Raw genomic sequence first — 16,296 nt, forward strand, 5'->3', positions numbered from 1 at the left:
TCAGGGTTCTGGGATTGAGCCCTGCATCCTGGGCTCTCTGCTCAGCAGGGAGTCTACTTCCCACTCTGTCTCTGCCTGCATCTCTGCCTACTTGTGATCTCTGTCCATCAAGTAAATAAAATAAAAACCTTTTAAAAAAAGTAAACTTTAGAAATTATGCATGTTGTCTATGACTACAAATGGAAATATTCCATATACACTTTAACTTTTTTTTACTTGTACCCTAATAAGTGAGTTCTACTTTTAAAAAATATTGAAAGAACTCTATTAATTAAAGAAAAATTCTAAAGATGATGAAGTATTTTTGACAGTCTTCTCTTCCTTTCCTTTTTTTTTTTTTTTTTGCTCTTCTTTTTCTTATTTACGAGCTTAGGTAAATAGCAATGATCTCCTATAATTGGATGTGAAACTATAAATAAAGTAAATCAAGATGAAGTATTTGTCCTATGTATATAAAAAGTACATGATGACCATTATTTTATGAATTAATTTGTCTGCATAATTTTCTCTGAAATATATGGTTGAATATGCCAATCCAAGATTTCATGCCATACAATAGGAAAAAGAATTACCTTTAATTAGGATGAAGTCTACACCAGATAAATAATTTACCTTTCAAGCTTATGACCTTTAAATAAAGTCAGGCATTTATAGTGTTTCTGTTGAAATTTTTTCAGCTTTTGAAAGATTAGGGGCTATTAGTCACTAGTTAAAAAAGAGTTGTATTATTGATTCTTATTATATATAACTTATTACATTTTGGGAGAATAATCCATTCATAAGCTTTCTTATGTCCCCCTCCTCCCATTCGGGGCACACTGAGCTTGTTCCTTTATCTAGCAAAGAAAATGCAATAATATATGTATAGGTTTTCCACGCTACTCAAAAGTAGAACATTCCTGGGGCATGTGGGTGGCTTAGTCAGTTGAACATCTGACTCTTTGAGTTCCACGCTGGGTGTGGAACCTGCTTAAGAGTCTCTTTCTCCATCTTCTATCCCTCCACCCCGACCCCTCCAGCTCATGTGTGTGCTTCTCTCTCTCTCTCTCTCTCTCTAAAAAAAAAAAAAAAAAAAAAGTAAAATTAAAAAAATTATATAGGACATTCGGGCAAAACTTTTTGTAAGCCAAAATGGTGTAGAATGAAGAAGTAATTACCATTAATTTATATGGAAAGATTTTAGAGCATTCCCAGACCCAAAAAGTAACCTCTCAGGTTTTTCTGTTACCTTAGGGCATATCTTGCTAAAGGATACACAAAAATAAATCAAGAGAAAGCACAGATGCCCAGAACACTGTTCAAAACTCTTGCAGTTTGATGCTGAGATGCTGAGTATAGTTCCTGGGGAAGAAGCTTGGTAGTGCCCCTCTTGCTGTTTGGGGTACATTCTGTTTCTATAAATGCTCAGCATAATAACAGCCACTGAACACTTTTTTTGCTTTTCACCTTTGCCTATAAAATGAAAATCTTTGAATTTCTTTCATTTAGCGAAAACTCGTGTAGGTCTTTTGTAAAAGCAGAGTGGCATAATGTGAACTTTTGAAAAGCAAGGGTAACTGTACAGTGTTTCTGCCCAGGGAAGTCCACTAGGGACTAGCACCCAGTGCATTTATTGGTCTGCTTATAGAGACACTGTCTGCCTAAATGAACAGTTGTAAGACTCCTCCCCCTCAAAAATCAGGTGTTCACCGTAAATCACATTGTTCGTATAAATAGTCTAGGCAGTGAACCACATTTTCAGTTAGGAAATGTTCAAGTGCAAGTTCCCACATGCCAGCCTAGAGCCAACCTTGTAAAAGTAAGCCCTTCTAAAAAGAGCAGCCTCAGAGCTGCTGTATAACTCATTTCTGTATAGATTTTTATGTTGAAAGGAGGGTTCTTAATTTTTTGCTCGGTAGAATGGGGAGTAAAAATACTACGAAATGACGTTAAAATCCAGCATGTAGTTTTGGGCTTAAATACCTGAATTATTCACAAGTAAATTAAGTGATAGCTCAGTCTTAAATTACTGAATACTATGTATTAGTAAAAATTTAAAAACAGATTTTCAAAAATTTCTTTTAAGATTCTGCGTAATATGAAATGACTTGCCAAATAGATATTCCATTGAATTTACTTGAGTAAATAGTCAGGAATCTTTTGTATGTGTGTACAAGTGCATATGTTGTTATAGATTAAATATTTCTCCTGCGTAATTTTTTTATGTCCAATATAAATGCATTTTTGGACACAGTTTTACTAGTGATCCTCATATAATGGCATCTGAAGCATGAAATTGCCTTTGGAGTACTTATACATTGATTTTGATTTTAGGATGTTTAAAGATTTGGTAGGTCATTTTCATCTTGCTTAAAGAATAATGAAATAATATTCATTATATATGTGTTTAGCACTTTAAAAGTTATATAAACTTTGAATATAATGTCTCCCTTTAGCCTGATAACAACTTTATGGATAAACTTGGTGATATTTTTTCCATTTTATAGAGGAATAAATTAGCTGGATTTAGAGAATTCGTGGCAGTGTCCATGGTCCTATTAGTTAATTACAGTTTGTAATGATTCAGAGTTTAGGATTTTAACTTAGTGTTTATTTCAACTTTATATTGGTGCCTCATTTTGGTTTAAGTTAAATTTCATAATTATTGCTAAAAACCAGAAATGAGAAACCATGGTATATCATAAAATTTGTAAGTGTTCTGTTTTGCATACATATTTAAATATTTGAGCCTTTGAGTGACTTCAAAATGATGCCTGTATTATTATGAACTGTTAGTTGTATTACTAACTTAATGATTATTCATGTTCAGATAACAAAATGTACATATCTTATATTAACAAATAAACATGATAGTTAACATTCATTAAGTGTTTACTCTTTGCAATTCGTTGTACCAAGTACTTCATGTGTAATTAACATTAGGAATAAAACAATCCTAATATATGGAAGGTTAGTATAAGAAAATATTTTTTTCCCATTGCTGCTCAGTATTTTCAAAGTGAAAAGGTATGCTTATAATTCTTTCACTCTGTTACTGGATAGAGGCTGCAAAGATGATAAAGCTAACATATTGTTACACAAGTGTTTTGGATTTGGGGCTTAGTTTGTCTGGCAGCTCCACTTGGTGAGTTTTAGCTTAGGAGTGACCCTTGCTTTACATTGAGAATTAAAATATGAATTATGGTAGTAAAAGACTGGAAAGATCTGTGGGGATTGTGTAATTTATATGCTCATTTCTTAAGCTGACCACATACTGATATTTAAAATAAGAGGACATTCTGTTTTTGTAGGTGATGAAAGAAGACTATCTGACTTCTCTCCATGTCTTCATTTTATGTCACAGTAATTTTAATCATCTAGTGTTTTCCCCCTAAGTCTAACATGAATTTCTGCCTTACAGTTTTTGTGATTAAATACTCTATTTTCTTTTATTCTGCCCTGAAGAAGATGAAGAGCTCTTGTTATATTTTAAAGAAGAACAGAACAATATAAATTCAGTTATCAGTCTAACCTCACACTCTGTCATCAAGATAATTTCTTAGCTTAAATAATTAGGCCTTCTTCATGAGTATTGATTTTCCTCTGAGCAAGTTTCTTATTGTTCCTTCAGTTTTTACTTCCTAAAGAGGACAATATCCTTAAAAGTTTTGCTTTTTTGTAAATTATATAGTTGAAGTTTTGTTTTTATATCAGGAATGCTGTAGTTTTGTTTGTTAGTTCTTATGCTTTCATTTTTGTTTTGCTCTGGTTTGCACTTTCATATACTTAGTCATTTGTTCACTAAATTTGACTTCTGTAATTTGTTTAAGCAAATAATATGGATTTTTACTATAGTAAAGTCTTCCTATTCTTGCTTTTGCAGTGGTGTTGTTCCCTAGGATATTTGTATATTATGTAGCTTTGTAATAGGTATCACAGCCAAAAGAATAATGTTTTCATGACTCTTCATATGAGTGTTATATAGGATTCAGTTATCAAAAATATATTCTGTTTGTATACTTAAAGTAGTCAGCTGGCTTGGGGTTGGGACATTATTTTTTTTAGTAAGACTACAGTAATATAAAATCAAGTATTAGGTTTTAATAGAGAATATTTAGTAAGTTACTGAAAGGAATATAACCAGAACTAAGGCCTTAAACATTACTGTTCAACTTACTGATGTACTTTCAATAACATATATATGGTACTATGTTACTTGAAAAGATCGATTGTATGTATAGATCTCATAATCAGCTAAAAGATACTGATTTAAATTTTATTCTACAGGTGTTAATAAATTTCATCTTTTGTTTATGAGTAAGATTAGATTTAGATTTACTTTTCTCTATAATTATATTTTAATGATAATATTTTTATTTTAGACAGACTTAAGAACAATTGGCAAGAAATTCCTCCCCAGTGACATCAATGGTGGAAAGGTAGAAAAGGTAAAGAAAAACATTAACTTCCTAAATTATGCTAACTGCAATAAATATGAACATTTACTAAATTATTGGAATTATATTTTGTCAGTAAAGACTGCAACTGCAAAATATTTTAGAATTAACTAGGTCACAGAGTTATCCTAGTGACTTTCTGTACAAACGGAAAATTATTGACTTGAAGTTTTAAACTTTTGGTGACTTTAAAACATTTTTTAAAAAACCTGTCAGTTTTAGGAATTATAAACTCATTAATGTGAGACTTAGCAAATATTGCTAGAATACAGGACAAGGACCTTTTTGTACCTTTTAATTTTAGTTACCTATTTCCATGTTTATTTAATGAACTTATTTTATAAAATTGTAAGATTGTGAGAGGATATTAAGAGCAGTTCATCAAAGCTGCGCGTTTGGTTATTGCTTCCATTTTGTACCACATATATTTATTAGTACATAATATACATAATGTATGTATTTTATATGTCATATAGATTCAGTAATTTCATATATATATATATATATATATATATATTCATATTGTGAATTGTGCAGTGATCTTTTTAAAATCCAGGGATACAGTTTTTAGATACCAACTACTCAGTCTTTTACTTCTTTTTTACCTATATTTCTTCTTTTATTTGAAAATACATGTGAATTGTGTCAGCCAAGAATCTTATGTGCTATTGGTCACTTTTTGAACTATTAAAGAACGTCATTATCTATAAATAAATACTTTCAGTGTGTATGTTTTGTGTTTGGATAAATATTCTTATGGTAAAGAATTTATCAATAATAATTTAAATATTTTAAAATTTTAAATATTTTTATATTTTATAAATTTATAAAATATAATTTTATTTAAATTTATAATTTATAAAATATTAATATTTTATTTTAAATATTTTAAATTTTAAATAATTTAAATAATAAATTAAAAATAATTTTAAAATATCTAACACTTAGGTATTAGATAATTGTAAAAGGTATATAGTGTAAAAAAGTTTCACACATTTTCTAAGAATTAATCTGTTTATATAAATGATGGTAATCATTTTGCTGCAAAGAGCCATATGAGAATTCTAATCTACTCTCATTTTTTAGACAGATACTCAGAGAAGAGGTTCTATAAACTCCTCAGTAATTCATTTTAATATTTAACAACACTCTGTGTCAGCAAACTTTAATTTTATTTTAATCTAAATTTCTTATGCTACAACTTAAAGTTTGTAATGTCTTCTTGATCTTCCCTCAGGGGGAATGGAGAACATCTGCTTACTTTCTCTTGAGAAGAATTCTTCATATATTTGAGGACTTGTAAATGTCTTTGCCACAAGTTTCTTTTGCAAAGCTACTTATCTTGATTCCTTTGTTTATTCTGTCTTGAATTTTCCATTCAACTTCATTGTTCTCAGAGTTCTCTCCAGTTTCCATACATCTCTTTTTTTGGTTGTGGTTTTCAGTTGGTTCAGTGGTTTTCGTTGTAAAGTTTTCAGACTTCATCATATACTGGAATCACCATGAAACTTGGATAAAACACAGATGGCCAGCCCCTCCCCTCTACCCCCGGACTCCCCCCGTTTCTGATTCCATTGAATTAGGATAGAGCCTGAGAATCTGTATTTTAGACAAGTTTCCATGGGTTGTTGATTCTGGTGGTCTGGGAAGCATACCTAGCAAGTTTCTAGACAACAGAATCCCAGATTAGGCAGCAATCTTGGAGAAGTCTGATGAGTACAACTGTTCTTTACAGGAAAAGTGACTAACATCGAAGCAGTAATCCTCTTTGGAGGTAGATTAAAGGATTGTAGAGAGGAGTCTTCAGACTTCTCCCAAAAGAGGCCAAAAGTAAATGCTCACATGGTGTGTATTGTTATTATATTTACTAAGTCTTGGATAATACCATTTTTAGCATTTAGGAATTTGAGAGTGGAAAGGGAAAATGGAGAGCTGATTGAACTGTGATCAGAGAAGACAGTTAATCCTGGATACATTGAATTTACATCTTTTTTGTTCTAAGACAAATCTGGGGCCTTCAGAAAGGCATTGTCATCTGGGGTGTGAGACTGAAGTCTTAATAATTGTTTTTAGTTATCACTGTTAATTTGGAAGAAAGTAGAATGGCAAAAAGTGCAAGTAACTTTATCATTAATTAATATAATAGTTTTGTTCAGGTTCTTTTCTCTTTCCTTCCATTCTCTTAACATTGTTTTTCAGTTCCTATATTTTCTCCCTAAGGTTGCCCATGACCTTAATGAAAAGGTTTCAAACAAATTTTAAAAATGCCGAAGGGAAATGGTGTGCCTGGGTGTCAGTTGAGTGTTTGACTCTTGCTCTCAGCTCAGGTCTTGGTCTCAGGGTCATGAGTTTAATGCCCACTCCCAGCATACTTAAAAAAGAAAGAAAAAAAAAAATGCTGAGGGGGAAGATGACTGCTGTCTCCAGGCTTCCAAGCCTAAGCCATGTCTTCCCATAGGCAGTTTATCTTTGAGGTTTAGATGGTGAGAGTGGAGGGAGGTGTGGTGGGGAAGCCACCTTTGTAACTTTTTTTCTGAGTGTTTTAGGGCAGACTTTGCATTTCTTAGATATTATCAGTTTTTTGAACCTGGTGGCATATAAGCTAAAAATCATGGAACAAAGTCATTACAAAAAAAGAAGTAGAACTATTATTTCTACAAAGCTGTTTAGTATTTTTCATATTCTTTTTTTAAAGCATAATATTTTGCAGTAGTGATTTTCATAGCTTAAGCCTCTGAACCAAAGTATAGAATTATAAAGTAGAGGTTATTATAAAAATACATTACCAGTCCAGCTACATGATGACCTTATGCATTACTGTGGAACCCTAAAAAGGAAGGACTTTCAGGTCTGTATTTATTTTTTCCTTCTAAGTCTTAAAAATGACAGGTTGTATATGCCTTTTTAAAGGTCAAACTGTGATTAAAGACCTAATTTTACAAATGGGAGGGACCCACTCAAAGCTCTAGCAAGTACCGATATCAACCACAAGATGGCTTCGCTGCCTTAAAATTCAAAGTGAATGCCCTTTCACCATCAGTCTAGAAAATTAGACGTTTTTCAAAAGAAAAATAATTGTAAAAAGCTTTAAGTTTTAATTTAAATAAAATTATATCATGTTTTATGTATGTTAATTTATATTCTGGCAAATAATACAATTTTTCAGTGTTCCTTCTGGTGAGTTATTAAAATTAAACATGCACTCTTAAGTTTCAGAACAATGGATTACTCTGAAATATTGATTTTACTTTGCTTTATTTACAAGTGTTTATTGGCAAATATTAGTAGAACTTCTGTGGAGTTTAAAAATGACTGTACTAAACTATATACAATAGGCAAATAACTCTTCTGATAATTGAAAAACAAACTGTTCACCTTTTTTTTTTTTTTTTCTTTTTTAATTCTCCCAGAGAACAAAAAGATAAAAAGGTGAAGGATAGAGGTGTGGAAATAGGCTAATGATACACTAGTATAAGGGTTACCTTTGACGGGGGGGGGGGGTCCCCACAGTGTTTTCCTCATATTTCATTTGCTATAATTGCTCTGAATGATTGAATAAGAGAAATTATGTCCTGTGCTACATATTTCGATGTATAAATTGATGCTTTTCACAGGGGATCTCAGGTTTGGAAGAACCTATTCAGGATTATGTCTATTTCTCACTTAATAAGCTTTTATAATACTCTGTTTTTAAAATGTCTGAGGAGTGGAAACTTTTAGGTCGTCTTCTAGTAAAGGTACTACCATATTTAGGATTCAGAAATTTTCTTTTTACTGTTATTTATAATTTTTTTTTTACATTTATACTCTCGCTGTATGTGAATATAGCTTGAAAAATTTGAGCTAGGGATGAGGGACTGCCTTTGCAAAGCTGTTTTTCCAGCATTTCTAGTGCATTTGACTTTTTTCTTGATCTTTTTTGGTACAAGCTTCTAACTTACCTAGGAGAGCCCTGATTTTCAGCAAATTCTTCTTTTTCTTCTTTTTCTCCTCTCCTTACTGAAAATCTGCTCTGCTATATCCAGTGTTAAGCAGTTTATATGCACTATCTTTGTAGTCTTCAGAAAAACACTGAAAACAGAAATGGTTACTGCCCTCTTTTTACTGCAGAGATGAAGGAACTTAACTTCCTTAAAATCTGTCTATGCTTCCAGGCAAACTATTTATTCTGTAAACCCCCATTCATATTCCACTTCTCTCCCAATTTTCTTGACCCCTTTTGAGCAGAATTAACTTTTAAGCATCAGTATTTCCATTACCCTTTAGACCTGTATCTACTTTTACCACGTAACAAATTTTGTCATAGTTTTAAAATGCGTAATAGAAAGACGACAGACTTTGGTATAAGACAGATCTCAATCTGAATCCTAATTTTCCCTCCTACTAGCTGAATGACATCTGGCAGAATACATTACCCTCTGCTCTCAGTTTTCTCATTTATGATACACAAGTGATCCTATCACACTTTGTGGATCTGGAGATAAACTAAGGCAAATTATTTTGAAGACAAAGGGAACACTGTATTTATCAAGGAATTTTGAATACATATTTGTGCTAAGTTCAAGGGATGCAGCAATCAACAGGACAGCCCCTGCCTTGTTGGAACACATAACCTAATGAGAGATCAAGAAACTTATGTGTTCATGTAGTGAAATCAATATTATGTCAGAAGTACTTGTGATGAAAGGGCAGCTGTCTCAGCTTGGTGAAGTGGGGAGGTTGCTTTTCTTGCTAGACTATTAGTTTTTAGAGGTGTGCTTCCCAGTGAGGTAATAGTGGGCAGATCCCCATTTGGGGGCATATTTAAAATTTTAGGAGAGGAGAGTGATTGTGCGTATAGGTGTATATATACACATATATACACATACACATTAATTACATATATCACAATAATATATATTATATAATACAATATATATATGATATATACAATGAAAAGGTTTATTGTACAAACTATAAAAAACAGCTTGACAAAATCTTAACTGATAACAATACATGGAAGATAAGAATAGTGGACATTTGTGATTCCTAGAACCTGAGTTATCTTTGTGTGTGTGTGAGGGAATGTCCCATCTTTCCAGTCATGGTGGTGAAGAGAAGGAAAATGCCAGACACATTTTCTGCAGCCTCCATTGCAACTATGCCATGCATATGTACCTCAGCTCTGCTAGTCATCTGTAGCCTCGATGGACTTGGGCTAATCATTCAAATAAGCAGGAACCATAGTGAATGCTCTCTGCTAGTGGTAGAAGCTACAGCGAGTTTGAGTTTCTACGGTAGTAGCTGCAGAGGTCCTGGGGTAGGTTTCTAGGGCCAGTGAGGCTGATGGAACAGGTGTACACCTAGATGCTTGGAGTGTGTTGGGTCCCATTCATTAGAGCTCATGAATGCTGATTGTCAGCAGGTCTTCCTAGTTAAGAGTTCAGTAACATCTTGGTAGTGGAAATCAGCCATGGCAGTTGGCAGATGCTACAAATACTAAGGCTTCTTCTCTCCCCTCCCCATCCAAGAACTGTTGTTTTACCAACACCATGGCCACTAAACCATTTCTATGGTTTGGTTATGAGTGTTTTTTCTCTCTGTGTTGGCAACAGACCTAGTTCTTTAATTCTTTTGATATTTCTGTGAACTACCCAATGTCTTAATTTCAAAATATATTGTATACTATTTGAACTATTTTAATGTAATATTTAACATATACAAACATATATGCTTTAAGCTTAATAATAAAGTGAGCACATCTGAAGTCTCAGCCTGGTAGAACTAGAACATTACAGCACCACTCTGCCTACCTGGGTGTCCTAGCTCTTCCTCCCTCCCACACCAAGAACAGATTGTTGTGAATTTTGAGTTTAACTTTACTTTTAAAAATATTTTAGTCATATGTCATTGTTCATGAACAATATATATTTTTATTTTTAAGCTTTATGAAATGTTAACATACTGTCTGCTGTAATTTGCTTCTGTCATTCAGTGCTCTGTGTCTAATAGGTGTCCATGTGGCATATATCTATTATGCATTCATTTTTCTCTTTTATATAATACTAAACTGTGTAAATAAAACTTCAGTTTACTTATTCTCCTGTTGATGGATATTTAAATGCTTTTCTTTTTCTTTTGTTTTTATAATAGATGCACTACTTTTAGGAACAAATTTGTGTATTTTTCTTGATGCATGTTTGTAAGAGTTTTTCTGGGGAACATAACCAGGGATTGAATTATGTTCTAGCGCTAAGCCAGTATTGAACTTTATAAGATTATGCCAAATTATTTATTAAAGTAGTTGTACCAAATTTGTATTACCTTCAGTAGTATGTGTGAGATACCATTAATCTCCATCATTTGTGGCACTTGAAATGATCAAATTTTTCTAATCTTGTGGTTGTAAAATATGTTACTCTTCCTTAGGCTATTCTGTCCTTGCCCACCCCCACACTGGTAGACATTTCAGAATCAAGTTTCTTAAAAGATGTTGGAGTTTTGGGGCACCTGAGTGGCTCAGTGGGTTAAGTCTCTGCCTTTGGCTTAGGTCATGATCTTAGAGTCCTGGGATCGAGCCCCCAGAACAGTCTCTCTGCTCAGCAGGGAGCCTGCTTCCTCCTCTCTCTCTGCCTGCCTCTCTGCCTACTTGTGATTTTTCTCTCTGTCAAATAAATAAATAAATAAAATCTTAAAAAAGAAAAGATGTGGAGTTTTGATTGAAATTGCATTGAATTTGCCAATCGGTTTTTTAAAAATTTTTTATTAACATATAATGTATTATTAGCCCCAGGGGTACAGGTCTGTGAATTGCCAGGTTTACATGTTTCACAGCACTCACCATAGCACACACTCTCCCCAATGTCCATAACCCACCACCCTCTCCCTAACCCTCTCCCCCATAGCAACCCTCAGTTTGTTTTGTGAGATTAAGAGTCTCTTATGGTTTGTCTCCCTCCCGATCCCATCTTGTTTCATTTATTCTTTTCCTACCCCCCAAACCTCCCACGTTGCCTCTCCACTTCCTCATATCAGGGAGATTATATGATAGTTTTCTTTCTCCAATTGACTTATTTTGCTGAGCATAATACCCTCTAGTTCCATCCATGTCATTGCAAATGGCAAGATTTCATTTCTTTTGATGGGTGCATAGTATTCCATTGTATAGATATACCACATCTTCTTTATCCATTCATCTGTTGATGGACGTCTAGGTTCTTTCCATAGTTTGGCCATTGTGGACATTGCTGCTATAAACATTTGGGTGCACGTGCCCTTTGGATCACTACATTTGTATCTTTAGGGTAAATACCCAGTAGTGCAATTACTGGGTCATAGGGTAGCTCTATTTTCAACTTTTTGAGGAACCTCCATGCTGTTTTCCAGAGTGGTTACACCAGCTTGCGTTCGCACCAACAGTGTAGGAGGGTTCCCTTTTCTCCACAACCTCGCCAGCATCTGTCATTTCTTGACTTGTTAATTTTAGCCATTCTGACTGGTGTGAGGTGGTATCTCATTGTGGTTTTGATTTGTATTTCCCTGATGCCGAGTGATGTGAAGCACTTTTTCATGTGTCTATTGGGCCAATTAGTTTAAAGACAATTGATATCGTTATGTTACCATATTATAAGTGAAATGCTTATAAGGTGCCTCTGTGAACAGAAGAAAAAGCCCTAATACATAGCATTTATACTTTTTGTAGCAAGAGTATTATCACCATGGCTGATTATAAGCTACACCATGAAATCACTGATGCCAGAATTGGGAAGATATGTGCATAATAGGGTCTTGTGAACTGGTATGAGCTGCCTCTAGCATACTCCTAGATGTATCTCTTCATTTATTTAGTTTTTCCATAGTTTTTTTTTTTTTTAAGATTTTATTTATTTATTTGACAGAGAGAGATCACAAGTAGGCAGAGAGGCAGGCAGAGAGAGAGGAGGAAGCAGGCACCTTGCTGAGCAGAGAGCCCGATGTGGGACTCGATCCCAGGACTCTGAGATCATGACCTGAGCCGAAGGCAGCGGCTTAACCCACTGAGCCACCCAGGCGTCCATAGTTTTATAATTTATGAAAGTATAGAGGTCTTGTATCTTTTGTAAGCTTTATTCCTGGAGTATTTTATTTTTGTTGCTGTAAATGGTGTTTTTAAAAAATTACTAATTTTTCTCTCTGATAATTGTCTATTGATCTTAAATTCTACTAACTTATACATATTATTCTTAATATTTTATCTGTATATTCTTTTATGCTTTCTTTGTGAATTTGCCTTTTGTTGACATTTCACATGAGTGCAAACAGTGTATATACTCTCTTGTATCTGGCGTCTTTAACTTACTGAATGTTTTTGAGGTTAATATGTCAGTAGTTTGTTTCTATTTATTGCTGATTAGTATTCCATTGTATGGATATACCACTTTCTTCTTTTCATTTACTAGTTGATGGATATTTAGACTCTGCATAGTTCTCTTGTATTTTTCCACTGCTGATGAAAGTAGGTTGAATGTTTTTATTAATATTATCTCTTAAGTCACTGATTGGCATCTTTACTCTCTGCTTCTTAATCAGTCCTGTTCAGTATCAGTTTCATTAGCCTTTGTGAAGAATCAACACTAGTCTTTGCTAAGCTTGACTTTGTTTGTTATTTCATTAATTTCTCCATATTATCCTCTTTCTTCTACCTTATTTGAGCTCAGTCTGTTCTTTTCATAACTTGTTAGTTTAGCTCATTAATTTTCTTCTCTCTCTTCTAATACAAGCTATATAAATTTTTTAGACCAGGCTTATTATTTTGTAGTCTGTTTTTGATAATTCCAAATTCCCCAGGCCTTGGAGACTTAATTTTTTTTAATTTTTAATTTTTCTATGATTCTCATGCTTTATGGCTTGTTTCCTTATGAGTCTCTTGATATTTTCTTGTGATTTCATGTTTCTTGATCTGTCTTTGTGGGTATTCTGGGCACCTGAATCAGCAGTGCTTTCTTCTAGAAGGAATATCTGGAGGTAGTGGGGGTGCTATGAGGTTTTGGCTAAGGTTAATTTTGCTACTTTTCCACTAGCCCAAAGTTGAGGCTCTCTCAATTGCAGGGTTGTTACTGCCAGAAGCACACATAGATCTTCTCTGGCGGAAAATGTCCACTAATTTGAGATTTACTGTAGATGCCTGAACGGATAATGTGACCAATGTTCTGAAATTTCTAACTTTGTATACAGATTAATCTTTGTTTTTTATTATTTTCATCTAGAATTTATATATTTTTTAACTTTGGGGTTGCCCTTGACACTAGTTGGACACAGATTTTGAGGTTAATTTTCATTCATTATAGTGGATGCCTTTAGATGATTTTATTTATTTTTTTTAAGATTTATTTATTTATTTTAGAGAGAGAGAGAGAAAGAGAATGCAGAAGCAGGGGGGAGAGGCAGAGGGAGAGGGGAAAGCAGATTCCCCACTGAGCGTGGAACCCAAAGCTGGATTTGATCTCATGATGCCTAAATCTTAACCTGAACCAAAATTAAGAGTTGGATGCTCAACCAGCTGAGTCACTTAGATTCAGAATTTAAAGTTAGGATTTATAATCTTAGAACTAAAGCATTTTATCCTACTATTTGTGTTTTATTTAGGTCCCATACTTCTAGTATTTTGTTTACTACAGAGTATAATAAGCTGAATTTTGTAAACATAAATGAAAATATTCATTATATCTGTTGGCTTACATATAGAACATTTCTGAATTGTGGAATAACTAATATTAAGGCTTGATAATTCTCCTGGAGAAGTGACCATGAAAAGATTGTAGACTCTTCTAAGAAGAGTCTAGTAAATAGTACCTCCTTTTCTGCTTTGCTTTTGAAACAGTTGAGAAGTAAAGTGTGGGAGATGTGGGCCAAAATATCAACTTTATTATTAATGAAAATTACTTTGAAAGATGTGATTTAGTGAGAGAGGCAAATGGACTAACTGAACCACAAACCAGACAGACTTAGACACTCCTTCACAGTAGTGTCAATCCAGTGAAGAGCCTGAGTAAATACCTCAGAGTTCCTAACTAGATCCCAAGAAAAAGAAGGGTCAGGATGAGTCCAGTTTGAGCCCAGTATATATGGTATATTTTTCCCAATTAGATAAGTCATTCCATGAGTGGGTATATTCATTTCCTAAGGTTCCTGTAACAAATTACCACAAACTTGGTGGCATGAAACACAAAAATGTATTCTCTCACAGTTCTGTAGGCCAGAAGTCTAGAATCAATGTCTTAGCAGGGTTGTAGGACTCTGCAATTCCATAAAGATACATTGTGATCTGTATTTCATATGACCAAGTTAAGGTGCCCCTGTCATGCTGTATAAGAAATCCTAGGAAAGTTTAATTTCTTTCTTACTAAGAATTAAACAGAAGCAAAAGTTTTCCTGTCACAAGTCAATGGATGTGCTCCCCCTAAAATACATGTGTCTCACTTTGGAACGCATAGATCTAGATCATCGATCAGCTAATAGAACTTTTTGTAGTGATGTAGGTAGTTTATATCTGTGTTGTCCAGATACAGAACATTTGAAATATGGATGTTACTCAAGAGTTGAATTTTAAATTTCACTTAATTAATTTAAATATATATTTAGGTAGTCACATATGGTTCAACAGCACAAGCTGTATATTCATTCGTTAATGTCTAAGCTAAAAATATTAGAAGTAGAAAAATAAAAGAGAATGGTAACATTATAATAACTATAACCTGTCTATGGTTTAATTTAAATGTCCTTATTTTAATGACATTAACAAAGAAAAAGAAAAAGTTCATCCTGAATTCGCAGCTTATCTGTACTTAGTAAAGACTTTGGACTTGTTTTAAGTTGGAATTTTTTTTTGTAACTGAAAATTCGATGAAATTTTAGTCTCTTTTTTCTAATTATATTCTTTAGGACTAAATATATATCAAAATTATTTCTCTTTGGCAAAATACTAGTAAATATGAAGTAGAAATTTGTTAATTTGGGACATGCTTACTCAAGAAATTAAGTGTAAATGTTTGTCAGTCATTTCACATTTTTCTTTGCTGAAAATATAAATCACATTATTATGCACATAAAGATTTTACTTAACACTATGTAACAAAAAAGTAGCCTTTTTTTTCCTTTGTAGGTATGATACTACTGAAAGGTATAATATTTTATAATGTAGAAAATATCACTTTTTAATAAAGTTGTTTTTCAGCCATGTAAACAGATTTTACCATCATTTCTCAATTATATCAGAGGCATTTTGTTATATAAAATTTTTAAGAGCTCATCAATTTTATTTTTGGCTTTGATTGAAATGTGACCAGAGAGAGCATTTCTTCTCTTTAGTGCCAGGCATGTAATACAACATTAGATTTAAATTTACTTAAAAAGATAATGTGAAAATACATCCAGTACAGCTCAAACTTATTGAAATTTATATTGTTAAATTTTGGGGTATTGTATTCTTCATTAATGCCAGAAGAGGGCGTGCTTTAAACCTGCTGTTTTTAAACAGTATATATTCCTTCCAACTGGTGGTGTTGCGTTGATGTCCTTTAAAAAATTACCAAGTTCTTAGGGATGCTCGGGTGTCTCAGTGGTTTAAGCCTCTGCCTTTGGCTCAGGTCATGATCCCAGGGTCCTGAGAGGAGCCCTGCATCCAGCTCTCTGCTCAGCAGGGAGCCTGTTTCTCCCCCTCCACACTCCCCTGCCTCTCTGCCTACTTGTGATCTCTCTCTCTCTGTCAAATAAATAAAGAAAGTCTTTTAAAAAAATTACCAAGTTCTTTAATTCCAGATTGTACCTTAAGGTACATGGGAGAAGATGGGGGGGTGCATATGAATAATTTAGAGCACGTAATACTAAAAAATCTATTAATACA

At 33.5% G+C, this 16,296-nt stretch overlaps 1 protein-coding gene across 7 annotated transcripts in view; it reads left to right on the forward strand.

The window, feature by feature from the left end:
- TDRD3 (tudor domain containing 3) overlaps positions 1-16,296 on the forward strand; it is a 169,892-nt gene that overhangs the window by 61,723 nt on the left and 91,873 nt on the right. For 3 of the 7 annotated variants that reach the window (XM_082700282.1, XM_082700284.1, XM_082700286.1), the window contains exon 3: positions 4,362-4,427. The exons of 2 other annotated variants lie outside the window; for them this stretch is intronic. In XM_082700282.1, coding sequence (XP_082556408.1) covers positions 4,362-4,427 — 66 coding nt within the window. The remainder of the gene's footprint in view (positions 1-4,361; positions 4,428-16,296) is intronic. 2 more of the 7 variants (XM_082700288.1, XM_082700287.1) reach the window with 1 other exon arrangement.

The sequence above is a fragment of the Mustela nivalis genome (assembly GCF_964662115.1).
Source record: "Mustela nivalis genome assembly, chromosome: 15".
NCBI lineage: Eukaryota > Metazoa > Chordata > Mammalia > Carnivora > Mustelidae > Mustela > Mustela nivalis.